This window comes from Giraffa tippelskirchi, chromosome 5, assembly GCF_054371585.1.
Source record: "Giraffa tippelskirchi isolate mGirTip1 chromosome 5, T2T-mGirTip1v1.2.pri, whole genome shotgun sequence".
In the NCBI taxonomy this organism is placed as follows: Eukaryota; Metazoa; Chordata; class Mammalia; order Artiodactyla; family Giraffidae; genus Giraffa; species Giraffa tippelskirchi.
Window position 1 is genome coordinate 103,130,935 of NC_137279.1, and position 25,969 is coordinate 103,156,903.

At 39.6% G+C, this 25,969-nt stretch overlaps 1 protein-coding gene across 5 annotated transcripts in view; it reads left to right on the top strand.

Moving 5' to 3' along the window:
• REG4 (regenerating family member 4) overlaps window positions 1-25,969 on the top strand; it is a 112,220-nt gene that overhangs the window by 37,098 nt on the left and 49,153 nt on the right. For 3 of the 5 annotated variants that reach the window (XR_014052520.1, XR_014052521.1, XR_014052522.1), the window contains exons 2-3: window positions 15,616-15,799; window positions 22,673-22,831. Coding sequence is in view for 1 of the 5 variants with exons in the window: in XM_081486131.1 (XP_081342257.1) it covers window positions 22,765-22,831 (67 nt within the window). In the remaining 4 variants the exon portion in view is untranslated. Of the gene's footprint in view, window positions 1-15,615; window positions 15,800-18,166; window positions 18,350-22,672; window positions 22,832-25,969 lie in introns of those variants that run through there. The other 2 variants (XR_014052523.1, XM_081486131.1) reach the window with 2 other exon arrangements.

Sequence of the window (25,969 nt, forward strand, 5' to 3'; positions counted from 1 at the left end):
TTTATGCAAGATGCTCTCTGTACTTTCAATAAGCCCGCTTGAATTTGAACTGGCTGGAGATGATTTCTCCACTATAAACAAAAACGTCAACTATACACAGTCTCCAATGAACTGTGACTGCAGAAGTCAAGTCTAATCCCTGCTTTGATTCCACTATCTCCTTATAAAATGAGGAGGAGGGAACTATGACCTCTAAATTCTCCTATGGCCTTGACGTTCTGTAAGTCTGGTTCCTTTTCAATCACTTTGATTTTGGAAGCGCATATCCTGAAGTAACCTGTTGAACACCTTCTCTCTATGTGCCCAGACATTCCTAGGGCTATTTCAGATAGGAGGTTCTCAGGTTGCTGTACTCACAAACATTGAACCAACTCCACGACCATCTGTGTTACGACCAAATGTTTGCTCATTTGACGTGTGCATAAAGGGAGGAGGCAGATAGCAAACTTGCATATTATAAATTTTGTCATACAAAAAGGAAACAAAGACAAGACATTGCAATAAAACCATAGATTTATTGATTTTAAGGCCAAACCCTATGAAGGATGGCCATAAAATTCTTATCTAAAGAATGTTTAGGGAATGGTTGAACAAAGGACATCATTCAGGGGTTTGAAGTGAGCATATGGGCTATATCAGGGAGAAAAATAAACAAAGAATTTATATTCTCTCTGGAAAAACAACTGATGGCCTTTTCCGAAGCACTCCCTCTGACTCTACACCATGACCTTAAGGCTTAAATTTGATGCCAATTCACTGCTTCTTGGCATTAAGCCTGCATTCTTCTCTTTTATTTTTTAAATGTAGTTTTGGGGAAAAACATTTCTCTTTTAAATCTTCCCAAGACCCGAGTTTCTTCAGATATGATGTTGTTTTGTTTGACCATCCTTATCTTCAAGGATTACCAAGAAGGGACAGAGAATATGTGTATCTGCCCCATGGGCACAGATATCATGATTCATCCTGAGACGCTTCCATGCCAGTGACCCCAGGGGCTCCTATATGCTAATCACTTGAACGTTCTGTATGGTTTGGCTGAAACTCATGCTGGTCCTTGGATTCTTATCCAATTGACCTACTCTTTGGAGTCCAGATGATGGTGGTGGTGAAAGTGACCCTGTATCCCATACTTATGCCTCTGAAGTCATTAGTCATGTCCCTAGACAGAAAAATTCACACATATACATAGAGAAATCCCTTCAAAAGTAGCAAAATCTTTCCCTCTATTCATCCATTATTGGTGGGAAGGTAAAATGATATAACTTCTATAGGAAGAAGTTTGAAAGATTCCTTATAAAACTAAACAACTACTGATTCTATGACTCAATAATTTCTAGGTATTTATCCAAGAGAAATTAAAACATATACCCACAAAATGACATATATGAGAATGTTCATAGCAGCTTTTTTATTATAACAAAAACTAAAAACATTCAGGTATCTATCAGTAGGACAGATAAACTATAATATATTTGTTCTATGGAATACTAAAAACAAATAAATTATACAAAACAACATGAATGTATCTTAACATTTCATTGAGTTGAAGAAGTCATTCACAAAAGAACATATACTCTTTAATTCCATTGATAGAAATTCTGGAATTTAAAATTGATCTTTGATGGAAAAAAAATTGGAACAGCACTTGCCTATGGATGGGGTTAGGAATTGATCTGGAAGGGACACAAGGAACTTTCGAGGGTGATGGAAATATTCTAGAGCTTCACAGGGATTTGATTTACACATTTGTATGCACTTGTCAAAACTCTGCAAATGTATACTAGATATTTGTGCATTTTGTTGTGTGTAAATTTTCCCTCAAAATTTTTAAAAATGTAAATAAATATTAAACTTTAGTAACTGATATGTATGTTGAAATATTTAGAGGGAAGTGTACAGATGTCTACAAACTACTTTGTTCAGTTTAGTTCAGTCACTCAGTCATGTCCAACTCTTTGTGACCACATGGACTGCAGCATGCCAGTCTTCCCTGTCCATCACCAACACCCAGAGTTTGCTCAAACTCATGTACAGTGAGTCGGTGATGCCATCTAACCATCTCATCCTCTGTTGTCCCCTTCTCCTCCTGCCTTCAACATTTCCCAGCATCAGGGTCTTTTCCAATGAGTCAGCTCTTCACATTAGATGGCCAAAGTATTAGAACTTCAGCTTCAGCATCAGTCTTTCCAATGAATATTCAGGATTGATTTCCTTTAGGATTGACTGGTTGGATCTCCTTGCTGTCCAAGGGACTCTCAAGAGTCTTCTCCAACACCACAGTTCGAAAGCATCAATTTTTTAGAGCTCAGATTTCTTTATGGTCCAACTCTCACATCCATACATGACTACTGGAAAAACCTTAGATTGGACTATATGAACGTTTGTCGGCAAAATAATGTGAAATACATCCAAGAAGACCCATGGATTGATAGGTAAATTGGGAGATGTATAAATGTAGAGCTGTATGATAAAGCAAGGATTTTTTGGTCAGTTTTGTTGTTGTTGTTGTTGTTGTTATTGTTTAGTGTCTAAGTCATGTCCGACTGTTTGTGACCTCATGGACTATATATAGCTCACCAGGCTGCTCTGTCCATGGGATTTCCCAGGCAAGAATACTGGAGTGGCTTGGCATTTCCTTCTCCAGGGATTCTTCCCAGCCCACAGGTTCTCCGAACTTGTGTCTCCTGCATTGCAGGGGGATTTTTTTTTTTTTTTAACACTGGTCCTCTAGTAAAATGCTAATGATAGAATCTAAGTGATGAGCATGCTGGTAGAAATATACCACCTTTGTAAAAGTCTTTCACTTTGTTTTATGTTTGAAATATTTTGTGATAGTGAGGTATTTCAATTGTTTGGAGATCCCTCAATGAGGGAAACTGCCATCCACATCACGCCAGCCACACTACGGACTGACTGTTCATTAGATAATTCTCACCCAGAATACATTTTATAAGGTGTTCATTTAAAAAAAAAATCTGATATTTGTTAAGTTCTTACCATGTACCAAGCACTGTGCAATACCCTTTGCATTCATTATCTCATTTAATGTTCAAAGCTTTCTTATGGTAGATATACAATTCATGTCTTATTTTTTTTAAAATAAAAAACAGTATTCTTCAGACTAAGTACCTACCCGAAGACCCTCAACTGATAAAAAAGAAGAGCTCGATGAGATTCTGAATCTCCCACGCCAAAGCCATGCACAGAAAACTATGTTCCCTTCTTCCCTGCAGAAGAAAAGTTTGAAGCTAGCAGAGGTGGGTTCATGCGATTTAAGGAAAGAAGCTATTTGTGTAACATAAAAATGCAAGGTGAGGCAACAAGTGCTGACATAGAGGCTGCAACAAGTTATCTAGAAGTTATTTAACAAAAGATAATTAATAAAGGTGGCTACACTAAACAACAGGTTTTCAGTTCAGATGAAACAGCCTTGTATTGGAAGAAGATGCCACATAGGACTTTAATAGCTACAGAGGAGAAGTCAATGCCTGCCTCCAAAGCTTCAAAGGATAAGTTCACTCTTGTTAGGGACTAATGAAGCTGATGACTTTAAGCTTAAGCTAATGCTCATTTATCATTCAAAAAATCCTATGGCCCTCAAGAATTATACTAAGTTATTGTGTTTTCATTGTCACTTGTTTCTAGAAATTTTTTTATTTCCCTTTGGATTTCTTCAGCAACCTGTTGGTTATTTAGAAATGTGTTGTTTAGTCTCCATGTGTTTGTGTTTCTTACACTTTTTTTCGTGTAATTTATATCTAGTCTCATAGCATTGTGGTCAGAGAAGATGCGTGATGTGATTTCAATTTTCTTAAATTTACTGAGGTTTGATTTGTGACCCAAGATGTGGTCTATCCTGGGGAATGTTCCATGTGCACTTGAGAAGAAGGTGTATTCTTCTGCATTTGGATGGAATGTCCTGAAGATATCAATGAGATCCATCTCATCCAATGTATCATTTAAGACTTGTGTTTCCTTATTAATTTTCTGTTTTGATGATCTGTCCATTGGTGTGAGTGGGGTGTTAAAGTCTCCTACTATTATTGTGTTACTGTCAATTTCTCCTTTTATGTCTGTTAGTATTTGTCTGATGTATTGAGGTGCTCCTATGTTGGGTGCATGCTGCTAAGTCACCTCAGTCGTGTCCGACTCTGTGCGACCCCACAGATGGCAGCCCAGCAGGCTCCGCCGACCCTGGGATTCTCCAGGCAAGAATACTGGAGTGGGTTGCCATTTCCTTCTCCAATGCATGAAAGTGAAAAGTGAAAGTGAAGTTGCTCAGTCGTGTCTGACTCTTAGGGACCCCATGGACTGCAGCCTACCAGGCTCCTCCATCCATGGGATTTTCCAGGCAAGAGTACTGGAGTGGGGTGCTGCATAGATATTTACAATTGTTATGTCTTCCTCTTGGATTGACCCCTTGATCATTATGTAGTGTCCTTCCTTATCACATGTAATCTTCTTTATTTTAAGGTCTATTTTGTCTAATACGAGGATTGCTACTCCAGATTTCTTTTGCTTCCCATTTGCATGGAATATATCTTTCCATCCTCTCACTTTCAGTCTATATGTGTCTTTTGATCTGAAGTGGGTTTCTGGTAGACAACATATATTTGGGTCTTCTTATTGTATCCATTCAGCCAGTCTGCGTCTTTTGGTTGGAGCATTTAATCCATTTACATTTAAAGTAATTATTGATATATATGCTCCTATTGCCATTGTCTTAATTGTTTGGGGTTGATTTTCTAGATTTTTTTTCTTCTCTTCTATTTCTTGACTATATAGGTCCATTTAACATTTGTTGTAAAGCTGATTTGGTGGTACTGAATTCTCTTAACTTCTTCTTGTCTGAAAAACTTTTTATTTCTCCCACAATTTTGAATGAGATCCTTGCTGTGTACAGTAATCTTGGTTGTAGACTTTTCCCTTTCAGTACTTTAAATATATCCTGCCATTCCCTTCTGGCCTGCAGAGTTTCTGCTGAAAGATAGGCTGTTAAGCATATGGGGTTTCCCTTGTATGTTACTTGTTGCTTCTCCCTTGCTGCTTTTAATATTCTTTCTTTGTGTTTAGTCTTTGTTAGTTTGATTAGTATGTATCTTGGCCTGTTTCTCCTTGGGTTTATCCTATATGAGACTCTTTGTGCCTCTTGGATTTGATTGACAATTTCCTTTTCCATGTTGAGGAAATTTTCAACTATAATCTCTTCAAAAATTTTCTCATACCTTTCTTTTTCTCTTCTTCTTCTGGGACCCCTATAATTCAAACGTTGGTGCACTTGATATTGTCCCAGAGGTCTCTGAGACTATCGTCAGTTCTTTACATTCTTTTTACTTTATTCTGCTCTTCAGAAGTTATTTCCACCATTTTACCTTCCAGCTCACTGATTTGTTGTTCTGCTTCAGATATTCTGCTATTGATACCTTCTAGAGTATTTTTAATTTCAGTAATTGGTTGTGTGTCTCTGTAAGTTTATTCTTTAATTCTTCTAGGCCTTTGTTAATTGATTCTTGAGTTTCCTCCATTTTGTTTTCAACATTTTTGATCATTGTTACTATCATTATTCTGAATTCTTTTTCAGGTAGTTTGCCTATTTCCTCTTCATTTACTCAGACTTCTGTATTTCTAATTTGTTCCTTCACATGTGTAGTATTTCTCTGCCTTTTCATCATTTTTTTTAACTTATTGTGTTTAAGGTCTCCTTTTCCCAGGCTTCAAGGTTGAATTCTTTCTTCCTTTTGGTTTGGCCCTCCTAAGGTTTGTGTATGCTTCTTATAGGGTAAGATTTTTGCTGAGTTTTTGTTTGTTTGTTTGTTTGTTTGTTTTTCCTCTGATGGGCAAGGCTGAGTGAGGTAGTAATCCCGTCTGCTGATGATTGGGTTGGTATTTTTGTTTTGTTTGCTGTTTAGATGAAGCATCCTGCACAGGGAGCTATTGGTGGTTGGGTGATGCCAGGTCTTGTATTCCAGTGGTTTCCTTTGCGGAAACCTATCAAAGAACTTTTCTTTTCAAAAAGTTCTCACTATTTCATACCCCTAGTGTTAGTTCTCTGGTAGTCTAGAGTCTTGGAGTCAGTGCTTCCACTCCAAAGACTCAGGGCTTGATCTCTGGTCAGGAACGAAGATTCCATCAAATTTTGTGTGGGTCTATATATTCTTTTCTGCTGGTTAGGTACTCCTGTCTGCTCTCAGCTGGCATTCTGCAAGCACTTCTGTGTCTGAAGGTTTATTCCTGATGTATCCATGGAGAGAGATATACTCTACTCAAAACCTATGGGATGCAGCAAAAGCAGTCCTAAGAGGGAAGTTTATAGCAATACAATCCTACCTCAAGAAACAAGAAAAACATCAAATAGAAAACTAACTTTACACCTAAAACAACTGTAAAAAGAAGAAAAAAAACCCAAAATTAGTAGAAGGCAAGAAATCATAAAGATCCAAAGAGAAATAAATGAAAAAGAAATGAAAGAAACAATAGTAAAGATTAACTAAACTAAAAGCTGGTTCTTTGAGAAGATAATCAACATTGACAAACTTTTAGCCACACTCATCAAGAAACAGAGAAGAATCAAACCAAAAAATTAGAAATGCAAAAGGAGAGGTTACAACAGACAATGCAGAAATACAATTAATATACAGATTTTAATATTATACAATTATTATACAGATACAATTATTGTAAAGATTATACAGTGGAAGTGACAAATAGATTTAAGGGACTAGATCTGATAGACAGAGTGCCTGATGAACTATGGACAGAGGTTCGTGACATTGTACAGTATACAGGGATCAAGACCATCCCCATGGAAAAGAAATGCAAAAAAGCAAAATGGCTGTCTGAGGAAGCTTTACAAATAGCTGTGAAAAGAAGAGAAGTGAAAAGCAAAGAGAAAAGGAAAGATATTCCCATCTGAATGCAGAGTTCCAAAGAATAGCAAGGAGAGACAAGAAAGCCTTCCTCAACAATCAATGCAAAAAAAGAGGAAAACAACAGAATGGGAAAGACTAGAGATCTCTTCAAGAAAATTAGAGATACCAAGGGAACATTTCATGCAAAGTTGGGCATGGAACAGAACTGGTATGGACCTAACAGAAGCAGAAGATATTAAGAAGAGGTGGCAAGAATACACAGAAGAACTGTACAAAAAAGATCTTCATCACCCAGATAATCACGATGCTGTGATCACTCACCTAGAGCCAGACATCCTGGAATGTGAAGTCAAGTGGGCCTTAGAAAGCATCACTATGAACAAAGCTAGTGGAGGTGATGGAATTCCAGTTGAGCTATTTCAAATCCTGAAAGATGAGGCTGTGAAAGTGCTGCACTCAATATGCCAGCAAATCTGGAAAACTCAGCAGTGGCCACAGGACTGGAAAAGGTCAGTTTTCATTCCAATCCCAAAGAAAGACAATGCCAAAGAATGCTCAAACTACCGCACAATTGCACTCATCTCACACACTAGTAAAGTAATGCTTCAAATTCTCCAAGCCGGGCTTCAGCAATGCATGAACCATGAACTTCCAGATGTTCAAGCTGGTTTTAGAAGAGGCAGAGGAACCAGAGATCAAATTGCCAACATCCACTGGATCATCGAAAAAGCAAGAGAGTTCCAGAAAAACATCTATTTCTGCTTTATTGACTATGCCAAAGCCTTTGACTGTGTGGATCACAATAAACTGTGGAAAATTCTGAAAGAGATGGGAATACCAGACCATCTGATCTGTCTCTTGATAAAGCTGTATGCAGGTCAGGAAGCAACAGTTAGAACTGGACATGGAACAACAGACTGGTTCCAAATAGGAAAAGGAGTACGTCAAGGCAGTATATTGTCACCCTGCTTATTTAACTTATATGCAGATTATATCATGAGAAACGCCAGGCTGGAAGAAACACAAGCTGGAATCAAGATTGCCGGGAGAAATATCAATAACCTCTGATATGCAGATGACACCACCCTTATGGCAGGAAGTGAAGAAGAACTAAAGAGCCTCTTGATGAAAGTGAAAGAGGAGAGTGAAAAAGTTGACTTAAAGCTCAACGTTCAGAAAACTAAGATCATGGCATCTGGTCCTATCACTTCATGGGAAGTAGATGGGGAAACAGTGGAAACAGTGTCAGACTTTATTTTTTGGGGCTCCAAAATCACTGCAGATGGTGATTGCAGCCATGAAATTAAAAGATGCTTACTCCTTGGAAGGAAGGTTATGACCAACCTAGATAGCATATTTAAAAGCAGAGACATTACTTTGCCAACAAATGTCCGTCTAGTCAAGGCTATAGTTTTTCCAGTGGTCATGTATCAGTGTGAGAGTTGGAAGGTGAAGAAAGCTGAGCGCCAAAGAATTGATGCTTTTGAACTGTGGTGTTGGAGAAGACTCTTGAGAGTCCCTTGAACTGCAAGAAGATCCAACCAGTCCATCCTAAAGGAGATCAGTCCTGGTTGTTCTTTGGAAGGACTGATGTTGAAGCTGAAACTCCAATATTTTGGCCACCTCATGCAGAGTTAACTCATTGGAAAAGACTCTGATGCTGGGAAGGATTGGGGGCAGGAGGAGAAGGGGACGACAGAGGATGAGACGGTTGGATGGTATCACCGACTCAGTGGACATGGGTTTGGGTAAACTCTGGGAGTTGGTGATGGACAGGGAGGCCTAGCATGCTGTGATTCATGGGGTTGCAAAGAGTCAACATGACTTAGCGACTGAACTGAACTGAACTGATAAGAGCCCATTATGAACAACTATATGGCAATAAAATAGATAATCTGGATGAAAGGGGCATATTCTTAGAAAAGTTCAGAGTGAACCAGGAAGAAACAGAAATTATGATCAACTGAATTACAAGCACTGAAATTGAAGCTGTGATCAAAATCTCCCCAAAAACAAAAGCCCACGACCAGATGGCTTCACAGGAGAATTCTATCAAACATTTAGAGAAGAGCTATTGCCTATCCTTCTAAAACTTTTTCAAAAAATTTCAGAGGAAGGAACACTTCCAAAGTCATTCTACAAGGCCACCGTCATCGTGATACCAAAACCAGACAAAGGCAACACACAAAAAAGAAAACAAAAAAAGGCCAATATCACTGATGAACATAGATGCAAAAATCCTCAACAAAATTTTAGCAGACAGAATTCAGCAACACATCAAAAAGCTCATACACCATGGTCAAGTTGGGTTTATTCCAGGAATGCAAGGATTCTTCAATATAGACAAGTCAATCAGTGTGATATACCATATTAATGAATTAAAAGATAAAAGCCATATGAAGATCACAATATATGCAGAAAAAGCCTTTGACAAAATTCAGCACCCATTTATGATTAAAACTCTTCAAAAAGTGGGCATAGAAGGAACCTACCTCAACATAGTAAAGGCTGTATATGATAAGCCTACAGCAAACATTATTCTCAATGGTGAAAAACTGAAAGCATCCCCTCTAACATCAGGAACAAGACAAGGGTGTCCATTTTCCCCACTATTATTCAACATAGTTTCTGGAAGTCCTAGCTACAGCAATCAGATAAGAAAAAGAAATAAAAGGAATCCAGATCAGAAAAGAAGAAATAAAGCCCTCACTATTTGCAGATGACATGATACTGTACATAGAAAACCCTAAAGATAGTATCAGAAGATTGCTAGAGCTAATCAGTGAATTTAGCAAAGTTGCAGGATACAAATCAGTACACAGAAATCACTTGCATTTCTATATACTAACAATGAAAAATCAGAAAGAGAAATTAAGGAATCAATCCCATTCAGCATTGCAACAAGAAGAATTAAATATCTAGGAATAAACTTACCTAAGGAGACAAAAGAACTGTACACAGAAAATTAAAAGACACCAATGAAAGAAATCAAAGACGACATAAACAGATGGAGAGATATTCCATGTTCCTGGGTAGGAAGAATCAATATTGTGAAAATGACTATACTACCAAACACAATCTACAGATTCATTGAGATCTCTATCAAATTACCAATGGCATTTTTCACAGAACTAGAACAAAAAATTTCACAATTCATATGGAAACACAAAAGACCCTGAATAGCCAAAGCAGTCTTGAGAAAGAAGAATGGAGCTTGAGGAATCAACCTTCCTGACTTCAGATTATGCTACAAAGCAACAGTCATCAAGACAGTATGGTACTGGCACAAAAACAGAAATATAGATCAATGGAACAAGATAGAAAGCCCAGAAATAAACCCATGAACCTATGGGTACCTTATTTTTGATAAAGGAGGCAAGAATATACAATGAGGCAAAGACAGCCTCTTCAATAAATGGTGCTGGGAAAACAGAACAGCTACATATAAAAGAATGAAATTAGAACACTTCCTAACACCATACACAAAGATAAACTCAAAATGAATTAAAGCCTAAATGTAAGACCAGAAACTATAAAACTCTTAGAGGAAAACATAGGCAGAACACTCGATGACATAAATCAAAGCAAGATCCTCTATGACCCAACTCCTAGAGTAATGGAAATAAAAACAAAAGTAAACAGGTGGGGCCTGATTAAACTTAAAAGCTTTTTCACAGCAAAGGAAACTATAAGCAAGGTGAAAAGACAACCCTCGGAATGGGAGAAAATAATAGCAAATGAAACAACTGACAAAGGATTAATCTCCCAAATATACAAGCAGCTCATACAGCTCAATGCCAGAAAAACAAACCACCCAAACAAAAAGTGGGAAAAAGACCTAAACAGACATTTCTCCAAAGAAGACATACAGATGGCTAGCAAACACATGAAAAGATGCTCAACATTGCTCATTATTAGAGAAATGCAAATCAAAACCACAATGAGATATCACCTAACACCAATCAGAATGGCCCTCATCAAAAAGCCCACAAACAATAAATGCTGGAGAGGGTGTGGAGAAAAGGGAACACTCTTGCACTGTTGGTGTGAATGTAAATTGATACAGCCACTGTGGAAGATCGCATGGAGATTCCTTAAAAAACTAGGAATAAAACCACCATATGACCCAGCAATCCCACTCCTAGGCATATACCCTGAGGAAACCAGGGTTGAAAAAGACACATGTATCCTGTTGTTCATTGCAGCACTATGTACAATAGCTAGAACATGGAAGCAACCTAGATGTCCATCGACAGATGAATGGATAAAGAAGTTGTGGTACATATACACAATGGAATATTACAGCCATAAAACAGAATGCATTTAAGTCAGTTCTGATGAGGTGGATGAACCTAGAACCTATTATACAGAGTGAAGTGAGTCAGAAAGAGAAAGATAAGTATCATATTCTAATGCACATATACAGAATCCAGAAAAATGGTACTGAATAATTTATTTACAGGGAAGCAGTGAAGAAACAGACATAGAGAACAGACTCATGGACATGGGGAGAGGGGAGGAGAGGGTGAGATGTATGGAAAGGGTAACACAGAAACTTACATTACCATATGTAAAATAGATAGCCAATTGGAATTTTCTGTATGGCTCAGGAAACTCAAAGAGGGGCTCTATATCAACCTAGAGGGGTGGGATGGGGAGGGAGATGGGAGGGAGGTTCAAAAGGGAGGGGATATATGTATACCGATGGCTGACTCATGTTGACATTTGACAGAAAACAACAAAATTCTGTAAAGCAATTATCCTTCAATTAAAAAAATAAATTAAAAAAAGAATTATATTAAAGCTACACTGCGTCTCCTTTATAAACGAGACCTCAAAACCTTGATGACAGGTCAACAGCCTGTTGACCTGTTTACAACATGGTTTAATGAACATTTTAAGCACACTGTTGAAAACTATTGCTCAGAGAAAAAGATTCCTTTCAAAATATTATTGCTTATTGAAAAAGCGTCTGGTCACCCAAGAACATTGATGGCAATGTACAATGAAATAAATGATGTTTTCATGCCTGCTAACACAAAATCCTTTCTGTAGCCCATTGATCAAGAAATGATTTTAACATTTAAGTCTTATTACTTAAGAAATACATTTTGTAAGGCTATAGTTGCCATCAATAGTGATTCCTCTGATGGATTTGGGCAGAATAAATTGAAAGTCTTCTGAAAAGGATTCACAATTTTAGATGCCATTAAGAACATTTGTGATTCATTGGAAGAGGTCAAAATATCAATATTAATGAAAGTTTGAAAGAAGTTGATTCCAATCTTTATGGATGAATTTGAGAGGTTCAAGATTTCAGTGAAGGAAGTAGCTGCATATGTGGTGGAAATGGCAGAACTAGAAGTGGAGACTGAAGATGTGACTGAATTGCTGTAATTTCATGATAAAATGGATGAGGAGTTGCTTCTTATGGATGAGCAAAGGAAGTAGTTTCTTGAGATAGAATCTACTCTTCAAGATGATGCTACGAAGATTGCTGAAATGACAGCGAACTATTCAGATATAACATACACTCAGTTGATAAAACAGTGGCAGGGTTCAAGACGATTGATTCTGATTTTGAAAGAAGTTTTACTGTGGGTAAAATACTATCAAGCAACACTGCATGCTACAGAGAAATGACTGATGAAAGACAGAGTCAATCAATGTGGCAAACTTCATTCTTTTTTATTTTAGGAAATTATTCCAGAAGCCCCAGTCTTCAGCAACCATTACCCAGATCAGTCTACTTCCCTCAATATTGAGGCAAGACCCTCCACCTGCAAAAAGATTATGACTCTCTGAACGTTCAGATGTTGTTTAGCATTTTTTAGCAATAAAGTATTTTTACTTAGGTCTGTACATTGTTCTCTAGACATAATACTATTGTACACTTAATAGACTGCAGTGTAGTGTAAACATAGCTTTTATACACACTGCAAAACAAAAAAATTCGTGTGACTTGCTTTACTGTGATATTTGCTTTTATTGTGGTGGACTGGAACTAAACCCACAATACCTCCAAGGTATGCCTATATATGTTTTATGCTTCCAGCCTACTAATAAACATCCTAAGGGTCTTAATTATCATCCCCATTTTCTTATCAAGGTAATGTCTATTTTGAATATTATTTCTTTATTTATTTTCTCTAGTTACAGTGAGCAGGGGCTGCTCTCTAGTTGTGGTGTGCCAGCTTCTCACTGTGGTGGCTTCTCTCACTGTGGCACTCAGGCTCTATGGTGCTCAGGCTTCAGTAGTTGCTGCACATGGGCTCAGTAGTTGTGGTTCCTGGGCTTTAGAGCAGACATTCAATAGTTGTGGTGCACAGGCTTCACTGCTCTGCAGCATCCAGGATCTTCCAAGACCAGGGATCAAACCTGTGTCTCCTGCATTGACAGGCAGATTCATCACCATTGAACCACCGGGGAAGCCCCACGTTAATATGTTTGAAGACGACCCCCCACCTCAAAAATGAATTATCTTTTAACTCAGCCGTGCAACCCCATGAGCTGTAGCCTGCCAGGCTCTTCTGTCCATGGAGTTCTCCAGGCATGAATACTGGGATGGGTTGCCATTTCCTTTCCCAAGGGATCTTCCCAACCCAGGGATGAAAACCTGGGTCTCCTGCATTGCAGGTGGACTCTGTAACATCTGAGCCACCAGGGGGTGCCTGCTATTATTATAATCTTTTCACATCTCTATGTATGCATACATTATTCAGAAAATATAAAAAATGGAAACTAATGTATATTGTGTATCTTTTATGTGTGAAGAATCTTGGAGGCTTTAATATATTGAGTTTGGTCCAGCAAACACATTTTGAACACCACCCAAGTGCCAGACAAAGAGATAGAGATCAAGTCACATTCCTGTTCTTGAGAGTGGGATCCATGCCCACAAATAAATAATTTCCATACAATAAGGGAAATCTTCTTACAAAAGAGGGGCTGATTTAGGGTAGGGATCACAGAGGAAATAAAGCCTGGATTGAACACACTGAAGGATGAAGAAGAGAGCTAAGGATGTATAGACTTTTCAGTTTACAATTCGGTGGCATAACTTCCATTGTGTTTCTTGGGCAAATCAACTGATGCTTTGTACCTGGCAAAACCTGTCACAAGTATAGACAACATTTTGCCCAGGAAATGTGGAGAAGAGGAGATTGCAATATACCACCTGTCCACTACAGCGGGGGCTGGGTGGGTGGCCATAAACTCTATGTCGTCAAGACTAGAGTTTCTCCAGACTGGCTGTAAAAGTTAATGAGCACCTCCTCGGTGACTCATTTCCTCTCTCTTACTGATACCAATTGTTCCAATATTATGGGATATTACAGGGCTTTTTTGCAGTAGTACTCAGGGTCAACATCTCTGTCAAATATAATAGGACAAAGCCCAAGGTTGTAAAAATTTGCACCTTAGGGGAAAAGGAGGAATTCTGATAGTTTCTTAAAATAATGAATGGTTTATGCTGTTTTCTTAAAAGGTAGGATTGGAAAGCATTTCAAGACTCACCTTCTTATTATATGTTAGTCCCTTCAGATTTTTCCAAATCCCTCTACCAGACTTTCCTTTTCACATTCTCCTAAAGCACCTTAAAAAAAATCATCTCTTTCTCTGATCATCCATTAGGTGCTCTCCACTCCACTGCCCCTGCCTGACTGTGGTTCTTTTTTCATGCAAGTCTACTAGTACTGAAATGTTTAGCTGTCAAAAAGTAATTGACCTTTTTCCAAAAAAATCTTCCACCAAGAGTAAAGTATGAAACTGCTCATTAGTTAAAATGGGTATTAAGTAAGTTGCTGTCACACTAAAGCTGAAGACAATTTCTGCTTGACCTGAAATGATGAAGCAATGAAAAGCTTTACTATCAAACTCAAAATGGAGTTCACTGGTCATTTGAAGAAGAAGGCAAAGGGATCTCTGCCATTCACATTTCAAACAGGGAAACTGGAGTCAAAAAAACATCCTGCAGATATGATGAAAATTTCTTACTAAAGTGAAACCTAGGTGTCAGCTTGGCGATCTAATTAAATTTGACTCGTTGGAAAGACCCTACTGCTGGGAAAGATTGAGCGCAGGAGGAGAAGGGGGCAATAGAGGATGAGATGGTTGGATGGCATCACCAACCCAATGGACATGAATTTGAGCAAATTCTGGGAGATAGTGAAGGGCAAGGAAGCCTGGCATGCTGTAGTCTGTGGGTTCGCAAAGAGTTGGACATGATTTAGTGAGTGAACAAAAGCAATAGCTTTCCTCCAAAACTTCTCACAATTCCTTCACGTTATCAGGACTTACTTCTATGAAGCTGCTCTCTGTTTCTAAGCTTCCCAAAAATAACAGCAAATTCTTTTCTGTTTCATATCAACCTCCTTCGATATCCACCCCCATCCACCCCCATCTTCTTGGTCTTTCCTGTCTGGTGTGGTAGCCACTAACCACATGAAGCTGTTTAAATTTAATTGACAAAAATTAAATAAAATTAAAAAATTCAACTCCTCATTCTCACTAGCCTTATTTCAAGTCCTGGATGGCTGTATGTGGCTAGTGGCTAAAGCATTGATAGCCCAGATTGGGACATATCCATTATCATAGAAAAATCCTATTGGGCATTTGTACCAGTGTGTCATGACTCGATGAGAACTTACTGGATATTATATTTGTGGCTATATGCCAAGAGGTGATATTTCTACTTTCCATCAGAAAATTTGTTTTGATGTGTTTTTAACCACCCTCCTCTTTTCAGAAATGTACCATCCATCTGGAACTTCCCTGGTGGCCCAGCAGTAAAGAATCTGCTAGCAGTGCTGGAGCCACAGGAGGCTCGAGTTCAATCTCTGGGTCAGGAAGATCCCCTGGAGGAGGGCATGGCAACCCACTCCAATATTCTTGCCTGGAGAATACTTCTCTTCCATGGACAGAGAAACCTGGTGAGTTACAGTCCATAGGGTCTCAAAGTGTCAAACACAACTGAAGCAACTTAGCGCACACACACACACACCATCCATCTGGGCTTTCCAGGTGGTGCTAGTGGTAAAGAACCCACTTGCCAATGCAGGAGACATAAGAAACGCAATCCCCATCCAACTGCTTAAAGGGGAAGGGGCTTATGTTTAACAGGTAATGTAAAAAATAAAATTCATCTAGTAATATCCTACCACATACCATTAGGAAACTGAGGCTCAAAGAGGTTTAGGAGTATGCCTAATGTTACACCGTGAGTAGGAAACAGAATTAGGATTTGAACCAAGATCCTTCAGAAACCAAGCCTTGTGCTTTTCCCTCCCAGAGCATCATCAGAGTGGCAGAGGTCCTCTAAGGTAAACTTTGTAACCACGGAACCATTAGTTTTCCCTGTCCTACTATGAATTTATACACAGGCTGGAAAAAAATCCAATAACAAAGGCTGAGTAGCATCATAAAAAAAATACTGGACTGGGAGTAAGAAAGCCTGGTTTCTGATATCAGCTTCAGTCCAACTAGCTGTGAATTGAGCCAGGCAGAGTACTTCTCTGGGCCTCAGGTTCCTCATCAGTAGAGTAAAAGAGTAAAAGTTGATAAGCACCATTATTCTCTCCAGCCTTAAAATTATAGTCTGTCTAGGTTGCAGTCTAGTTAAGGTTGAATACTCTCTGAAACCTACAGCATAGTTTAATCCTTTGCTATCTATAAGAGGAGAGGAGAGCTTGTGACCCTTTCCAAATGGGTTATTAAAAAAAAAAAAAAAGCCTGTGATTCAACAAACAGCTAGATTGGGAGTCAGAAGGGTTAGAGTCAATGTTCAACACTACCACTGACTGTGACTTTAAACTTGGATTCTGGTTCAAAGGAATCTGGAACAAGGCTTCCTAATCTCTCCTTACATCGAGTTTCCAGGGTGTGAAATGGAGTAATGTCCTACTTCACTCCCAGAGATTCTGTTAGGATCTCGCTTGATGACTTAAGTGAAAACACTTTATTGTAAAATATTTTACCACTGCAAGTTATTCTGACATGGCTGCTCTGTGTTAGAACAAAATTTCAGTGACTTGTTCCTCAGAAACAAGGAGGAGCTCCAGGAGGTACTGGGGGAACCAGGAACACACTGAGGGTGATTTGTACTTTTGAGAGTAAAGTGCTCCTTAAGCAGAGCACAGAGGACATAACCTACATCCAGCCCCGATGACAAATCCTTCCAGCAAGGATAGAAACATCATGATTCTCCAGAGCGGAAGCAAGCCATCTTTATAGAAAAAAGGAAAACTAAAAGAAATCAACAATATGAAGAGATAAAAAGAGAGATTAGAAAAGAGAGGGAAAGGAAGATGGGCTTATAACAGGTATCAATGGAAATAATCAATAAACAATCTATAATAGGAGTAGAAAGTTTTATTTGAGCCACAATGAGGGCTATAGCCCAGGAGACACAGATTCAGGAAGCACGAACTGTATTCTGCTAGATCACAAATGGGGGGAGGTTTATAAAGGCAAAATTGCAAAATTACATAAGTTGTTTGTCAAGAATTGTAACAGGAGCTGGCAAGACGTAAGGGTGTTTGTTAAGCAAGGATTGGTTGGGGCACTAAATAGTTGCACAGTTACAAGGGGAGATATTGAGGTCACGAGGTTGCAGTGGCAACTGCCAGCAGATATTATTTTGAAAGTAGCTGGTGGTATCCTTGATTCTGCTACAGTTCAGAAAATTCAAGTTCTCAGGGATACAGGAACATGTCTGAAACCACATTCACAATGGCCCCCCCTACAGCTCCATTTCGGATGCCTGAACCACAGTTTTTCCATTTTGATTATTAAATGCATTCTTTTCTTTAATGGTTAAGACAGATGTACATTTTCAGGTTTAATAGGTCACAAACAGGATGGGTTTTATAATTTTCAGAAAAAAAATTTATTAGAGTATAGTTGATTTACAATGTTATGTTAGCTTCAGGTGTAACAGCCAAGTGAATTAGTTATACATATATATATATATATATCCAGCCTGGGTTGCAAAGATCTGCCAGAGAAGGAAATGACAATTAATCCCTCCCCTGCTATCCCCCGATAACTGTGCTTGTTTTCTACATCTGTAACTCTATTTCTGCAAATAAGCTATTCTAGTTAGTGTAAATTTCAGTTAAATCATATATAAACCAAAATTACTTTCCTATCCTTCAATACGTGTAATTTTCTTCCATCACAACTTACAGGATATTGCTAAGATGGGTTGTAAAAAAAAGACTCTATTTGTAATTAGGGAGAGGTTCTCTTAAATAATTAAAACACAACTTAGATATGTTCTCAATTCATATCTCATACAGTTCACTTTGACTGTAGATAAGACTTTTATGGATGGCTACTGTTTGTAAACATCACCACTGTGTGATTAAAGCAAACATCATATAATTCCTGAGGCAAGAAGATATAAGAACTTCAGAAACTGCCTGGGATCTCTAAGGACACTGAAGAAGGCAGGGGTCCTCAGAGCCTTGAATGCCAAACAGGTAATTAATCCTCCATGCCGTTGAGAGCACAGGGCTTTCTTTGAATATCTGTTTTTCTTTGCCATCTTTTAACTGGGCCAGAAAGGACAAGTTATAGTTCCAAACATGTTAATCGTGCTTGTGTTGCTGTTTTGTTTAATTTAAATTACTTATTTCCTTTCTTGTCTTATAAAGAGCATTGGCTTTGGTCTCAAATAGTGTTGAGTTAAATCCTGGCTCAGCAATCTAGAAGCTGTGAAACTGTAGGATAGATACTTAATCTCCATAAACTTTAGGGTCTTCATGTGCAAAATAAGCTAATGATATCTGGAATGCAGCCCAGTTATGGGGATTAAATTGGATGACATGGGAGCGTTCAATGAATGCCGATTTGTTAAGATTCAGTTATAGGTTACAGTAGTGCCCCTGCCTTATCCTGGTGGCACTCTTCGAAGTTTGCTATCCTCAGTCAGCTGGGGTCAGAAAATATTAAATGGTAAACTCCAAAAATACAAAAGTCATAAATTATAAATTGTGCCATGCTCTGTTCTGAGCATCCTGATGAAATCTAGCATGATCCTGCTTATTCCCACCCAGGAGGCGGGTCATCCCTTTGTCCATTGTACTGCTTCCTTCCACCCCCACTCCCACCACGCTGATTAGCATAGGAAAAACAGTATATATAGGATTCTCTAATATCTGTGGTTTCAGGGGGTCTTAGAACGTATTCCCTGCAGATAAGTGGGGAGGACTATATTTAAAAAGATGCTGAACCTCCCTTCCCCAGATTGTTGACCTGAGAGCGAAGTTTTTACCATTTGTATCTTGAAGCGGGTACAGGACAGCCAAAATACCTCTATCACTTTTGGAATGGAGGCTCCTCAGGGGAATTAATTGCAGGGTTGAAAAAACCCTGATGCTGGGAAGGATTGGGGGCAGGAGAAGGGGACGACAGAGAATGAGATGGCTGGATGGCATCACCGACTCGATGGATATGAGTTTGGGTAAACTCCGGGAGTTTGTGGAGAGGGAAGCTGGCATGCTGCGATTCATGGGGTCGCAAAGAGTCGGACACGACTGAGCAACTGAACTAAACTGAACTGAATACCATAATTAAAAGAGAGACAGAGAGGTCCTCACAGCCACACACTCTTCACTCTTTTGTTTCCCTCCTTATCAACGCTGTGTCAAAGTGTCCATATGGACCTAATCTTTAGATTTTCTGGGAAAGTTTCCATTTCAAATACTCTGTTCCACCATTTCCCTTAAACAATCTATTATTTGAGAGTTAGAACATGTATGCTGATTTGGGGATCATAAAGTGTGCTCAAATAAAAATGCAGTGAATTATTCATTTTAGTAATAATTTGGGAGAAAAATCTTGGTCCCAACGCCATGCTTACACTAAAGTAGCTGTCTAAATGGATGAAAATAGAATAGAGGTAGATATTTTAATCTTATGTGGATGGCAATGGCCAGTTTTTCAAATATAAATTCCAAAAGTTATAAAGGAGATGATAACTATGACAATTTTTGAAATTTTTAGTAGGCAAAAAAATATATTGTAAACAAGAGAAAATACAAACTGGGAAATATTTGTAGTAAGATACAAAAGACAACAAATATACAAAGAAAGCCCTCCAAATTCCTGAGGAAAAAGACAAAAAATCCAACAATAAGCTGTGGAAAGCTGTAAACCAAATATTCATAAAAGAAATTTTAAAAGCTAATCATTATATAAAAAGACATTCAACTTTATCAGTATTTTTAAAATGAAGTTTTTCTTTAATATACCAAAATTAGCAAGAAAAAAAAATTGACAAATCAGGTGTTCATTAAGGGCTGGGGGAAGCAGGATTCCTGCCCACTAGTGTTAGAATGAACACACAGTACAGCCAATTCAGAGGGCATTTTTAAAATTCTTTTAAATTTATTTTTTAATTGGATTATAATTGCTTTACAATGTTGTCTTTGTTTCTGCTGTACAACAACCTGAATTAGCTATGAGTATATGTATATCCCCTCCTTCTTGAGCCTCCCTCCTACTCGTCTAGGTTCAGAGGGTATTTTGGCCAAGAATATCAATGTGACAATTTGTGTGTTCTGTGAAATTACAACCCAGACTTCCCAGGTAGCGCTAGTGGTAAAGAACCCACCTGCCAATGCAGGAGACGTAAGAGACAAGAGTTCAATTACTGGGTCCAGCAGATCCCCTGGAGGAGGGCATGGCAACCCACTCCGGTGTTCTTGCCTAGAGAATCCCATGGACAGAGAATTCTAGGGACAGAGAAGCCTAGCAGGCTACGGTCCATAGGGTTGCAAAGAGTCAGACCCGACTGAAGCAACTTAGCGGGCTCTCACGTATGTGAATTTATACTCAAGAGAGAAGCAAAACTTCATAAAAGTTATGTGAGTGGAAGAAGGTTTATTACAATCGATCTGTTTCTGAGAAATAAAACCAGGTTACAGAATTATATGACTCTATACAAAATTATGTAAACAACACATGCCTAGAAAAATGTTAATAAGCTCTTCACTCAGTTGTTTCTCTGGAAGATTATTTCGTATTCTCTAGTTTTTCAGTGATGTTTTAATAATTTGTGTACTATTTAGTCACAGGAAAAGATAAAATTATTTTTTTTGAAGTGTGATATCTCTCCTAAGTGTAAAGGGAAGAAAGTTGAACAAAAGTCAGGAAATCTTGTTATAGCTGGAGTGATAATAAGAAAATGACTTCATACCTCAGGTTTTCTCGACTGTAAAGTGGAGATATTAGATAACATATTCAGTTTTAATTCTAACGTTAAAAAACTCACGGTTGGGATTGACTTGATTGACTTAAACTATTAAAGCTCAAATACTGCCTCATCTGAGAGAAAGCTTGCTTTCGACGCCCTCTGCTGGCTGTCATGAAAATAGCAAGGGCGGGCTCTCCAGAGTATACCAAAAGCTTTCAGACTTGAAACCATTCAGCCCAGCAGAGTTAGATCTTTGGCATTGGCTCAGAGGCCTGGCATAAGATAAAATTTCCTAATCCTTATATTTAGCTTGAGATTCCTATTTATTTATTTATTATTGAAGTATGTTGTTGTTAGGTCGCTCAGTCATGTCTGACTGTTTGCCACCCCATGGACTGCAGCATACCAGGCTTCCCTGTCCATCTCCTGGAGCTTGCCCAAACTCATGTCAATTGAGTCTGTGATGCCTTCCAACCATCTCATCCTCTGTCATCCCGTTCTCCTCCTGCCTTCAGTCTTTCCCAGCACCAGGGTATAGTTGATTTATAATGCTGTTAGTTTCTGGTGTACAACAAAGTGTTTCAGTTATACGTATATGCATATGTTCTTTTCCCAATTCTTTTCCCATTTGGGTTATTACAGAAAAGCAGAATTATTATTATTAGTAAAGTGGAGCTCCCTGTGCTATACAGTAGATGCTTGTTGATTATCTATTTTTAAGATACTCTGTATATATCAATCCCAAACTCTCAGTTTACCCTTTCCCCATACCTTTCCCCTTTGGTAGCCATAAGTTTGTCTCCTAAGTCTGTGAATCGCTTCCTGTTTTGTAAGTTCCTTTGTTTCATATTTTAGATTCCATGTAAGTGATATCATATGGTATTTGTCTTTCTCTTTCTGACTTACTTCACTTAGTATGATAATATCTAGGTACATCACATCTTCTTTATCCATTCATCTGTTGATGGACATTTAGGTTGCTTCTATGTCTTGTCTGGGGGCTTCCCTGGTGGCTCAACTGGTAAAGCATCCACTTGCAATGCAGGAGACCTGAGTTCAATCCCTGGGTTTGGAAGACCTCCTGGAGAAGGGAAAGGCTACCCACTTCAGTATTCTGGCCTGGAGAATTCCATGAACAGTATAGTTCATGGGGTCGCAGAGAGTTGGACACTACTCAGTGACTTTCACTTTCTTCATGTCTTGTCTATTGTAAACAGTGTGAAATGGACATTGAGATGCAGGTATCTTTTCAAATTCCCTTTGTTGTATAATTTGGGTTTAGCCAGAGAAAAATTTTTCCTTCATTTATGATTTGGGCTTCCTAGGTGGCACAGAGGTAGAGAATCTGTCTGCCAGTGCAGGAAATGCAGGAGACACATATTTGATCCCTGGGTTAGGAACATCCCCTGGAGGAGGAAACGGCAGTCCACTTCACTATTCTTACCTGAAAAATCCCATGGACAGTGGAGCCTGGCAGGCTACAGTCCATGGAATCACAAAGAATTGGGCACAACAGAGCGACTGAGAAGCATGCATTTACTAACATGATTTGGCTTTTATAAATTCCTGAGTCCACTTCACTAGTGCAAATGTGTTGAAATTTCAGATCTGAGTGAATCCAGGAGTATCAAGGAAAACTGACAAGGACTCTGAGATCCGTGCTTCCTGAAGCACTTCTGTCCCTGGGGGAACAGGAAGATGGCTCCGAAAAGCATGTGGCTGGTTTTTCTGATGAGCTGTGTAGCCAGCACTGAAGTCCTGGGTGGTGAGTATCTGTCACTAAGCTGGAATTGAGCCCACAGTTAATGTTCTTTGTATGGTTGTAAGCCATAGTGAAACCATCATCAATCAAATGTAGATTATAATAATTATTTTGCAAGTTTATTGTGAAGGTTGGAGGTAATGTATTTAAAGTACCTGACACCTGGCAGTCAAGAAATGATAACTATAATCAGAACTACACAGTGTTTTGTGCATTGTTTTCCTATTTGAACATATTGGGGAATTCCAGTTTGCAAAGAACATACAGACTAGTTGGAGAGATGGCTCCAACACACATATAGGCCCAGCATCAAATATAAAGTCACATGTCAGGACTTCCCTTGTGGTCTAGTGGCTAAGACTCTGTGCTCCCAATGCAGGCAGCCGGCTTCAATCCCTGGTCAGGGAACTAAGATCCCACATGCTGCAACTAAGACCGGGCACAGACAAATAAATAAACAAACAAAAATAAAATATTTTATAAATAAAATACCGAAGTAACACATCTGTGAGGTAGTAAGCAATACCGTAGAATCTACCAGTGGAGAAAGCAGGGGAAGAAAGCTGCATATACGAGCTAAGAATAAGTTATCCTGGCTGCTTTGACAGTCTGCAGAGGCCCTGCCGGTGTCGTATGTGGTACAGGGAGTGAAGAAACTCGCCTGAGCAGCACTTCTGTTGAGAAGAGGCCTCTTGAGAGGGCCCAGGGCTGCACATGACCCAGCACTTCTCCCAGCAGGAATACCTAGGCCAGGGGAGAGAGTGACGGGAAGCAGATACAAAGAGAAGCAGGGTTCTTGGGGCCTCATGTGGATGCTCGTGGCTGAAGACTGTGGGTCCAGCTACCAGCTCTCTTGACCATCTATGGCCATTCAGAACCTGGGGAACTCAACCACTTTCTCTGGAACATGCTAGCATGTGAAAGATTGGGAGAGGCTGCCCCAGCGGGCCACATTCCATGGCCATTTCTAATCAAAGGCCTGGGTAGTTAGTGCCCTGCTGCTCTGGCCCTGGCTTCCCTGAGGGGGCTTGAAATTTGCCCAAACTGTGCCATGGAGAGTGAGCTGTCCAAAAAGGGGGGGAAGGTGGGGGGAGGAGAGACAGTGAAGGAGTTTGGAATGGACATGTACACACTGCTATATTGAAAATGGATTAGCAACAAGGACCTACTGTACAGCACAGGGAACTCTGAGCAAGGTTATGTGTCGGTCTGGATGAGAGGGGAGTTTGGAGGAGAATGGATACACATACAGACATATATATATACACACACACATATATATATGGCTGAATTCCTTTACTGTTCACCTGAAACTATCACAATATTGTTGATTGGCTATACTGCAGTAGAAAATAAAAAGTTAAAAAAGCAAAACAAAAAACATCCTAACTAGTTACTATTTTCAAAACATATTACATGGGTTATAATGATAATGTGATTAGTTTGATAGCTACAATTTATTAAGTAGTTACTATTTTTTGACAATTACTAGATACTCAGTGCTAATCATTGTACATGCATTATCCCACTTAATCCTCCCAATAATCCTATGATTCAGTATATAAACAAGAAAACCAAAACTAAAAGAGTTTAAATAATGTCCCCAAGGCCAAACTTCTAGTAAATAGTGTAGTAAAAAGACTATTAGTCATCCAGGTGGGATGTTAGGAGCCAAAACCTCCTGACACTGCATGTGTATGGATGAGGAGGTCTAGGACCATGAGTGGCGGGATCAAGATTCTAGGGCTTCTGGGCACTGGCCCCTCTCCCAGGTCCCTCCTCATTCCCCGTGAGTGTCTTCAGTAGGTTACTTCACCCCTGAAGAGGTTTTCTTATCTGTCCAGTGGGGATCAGTTCAGTTCAGTTCAGTCGCTCAGTCAAACTTGCCAGTGGGGATATACATCCTTATTACTTAGGAAAGCTCTGGTAATTAAACAAGACAATCTGAATGAATGTACTTGGCCCATAGGGTTTTTTAACAAATAAATTGAGCCTAACGACTACAATGGTGCAAACTTGGTGGCTCAGATGGTAAAGAATCTGCCTGTAACACGAGAGACCCGGGTTCAATCCCTGGGTCGGGAGGATCCCCTGGAGAAAAGAATGGCAACCCACTCCAGTATTCTTGCCTGGAGAGTCCCATGGACAGAGGAGCCTGGCGGGCTACAGTCCATGGGATTGCGAAGGGTTGGACACGACTGAGGGACTAACACTTTCAATGACTATAATGACCGAGAGCCTCTATTTAGAGTAGACCATCTTGGGTGGTCAAATCCTATCTCTATCACTTATTTGCTGCGGGGCTCCAGGACATGACAACTCTCCGCCTTTGTTTTCTCCTGGAACTGAGGATAATGACAGTCACTTCACAGGGTTATTATGGGGGTGACTTGAATGCCTGGAACAGCTCCCGGAACATAGTAAAGGCTCCACGAAGTGTGAGGTGGTAGAAGGCGGAGCAGCAGCCCCAGAAGAGCAGCACAGTTGCCCCTCCAGGAGCTCACGAGTCTCCTTCAGGGAGCCGTGGCCATGGCTGTAGTATCGTGAGGTGAGTGGCGAGGTGAGGGAGGAGGAAGGAGAAGAAAGAATGAGGCAGAGAGACAAACAGTCATAGACACAGGGAGACTCAAACAGGCACAGAGACCAACAGAAAGTTGGTGAGAGACAGAGACACCAGGGTGAGTGGAAAGGCAGCAAGAGAGAGAGAGAGAAATACATGGAAAGGGTCAGAAAGACGCAGAGAGGCACAGAGGGAGCTGAACAGAGAGACATGGACAGAAACACAGAAGGACCCTCAGAAACAGACACAGGGGCCTAGAAACAGAGAGAGAGTGCTGGGGGTCTGGCTTTGAGCGTGATCCAAGGTTTGCTTCGCCCTGACCCCCTCGAGGTGCTCCAGTGTGCTCCTGGGAGCTCTGCCCTCACTACCTGGATTCAGAAAAAAATAAAGTGCCTGGTGATGGAGGATCTGTGCTAACACATTTGCCCACAGGATGCCAAGCAGAGTCACTTCAGAGTTCAAAAGAGAAATCAGAGAGAACTGAACTAGGAGCACCTGGTGTGAAGCAAGGGGCCTTCATCCTCAGACTGGAGTCAGAGACTTGGACTCCTTTCTTCCACCTCTTTCAGAATCTTTTCACC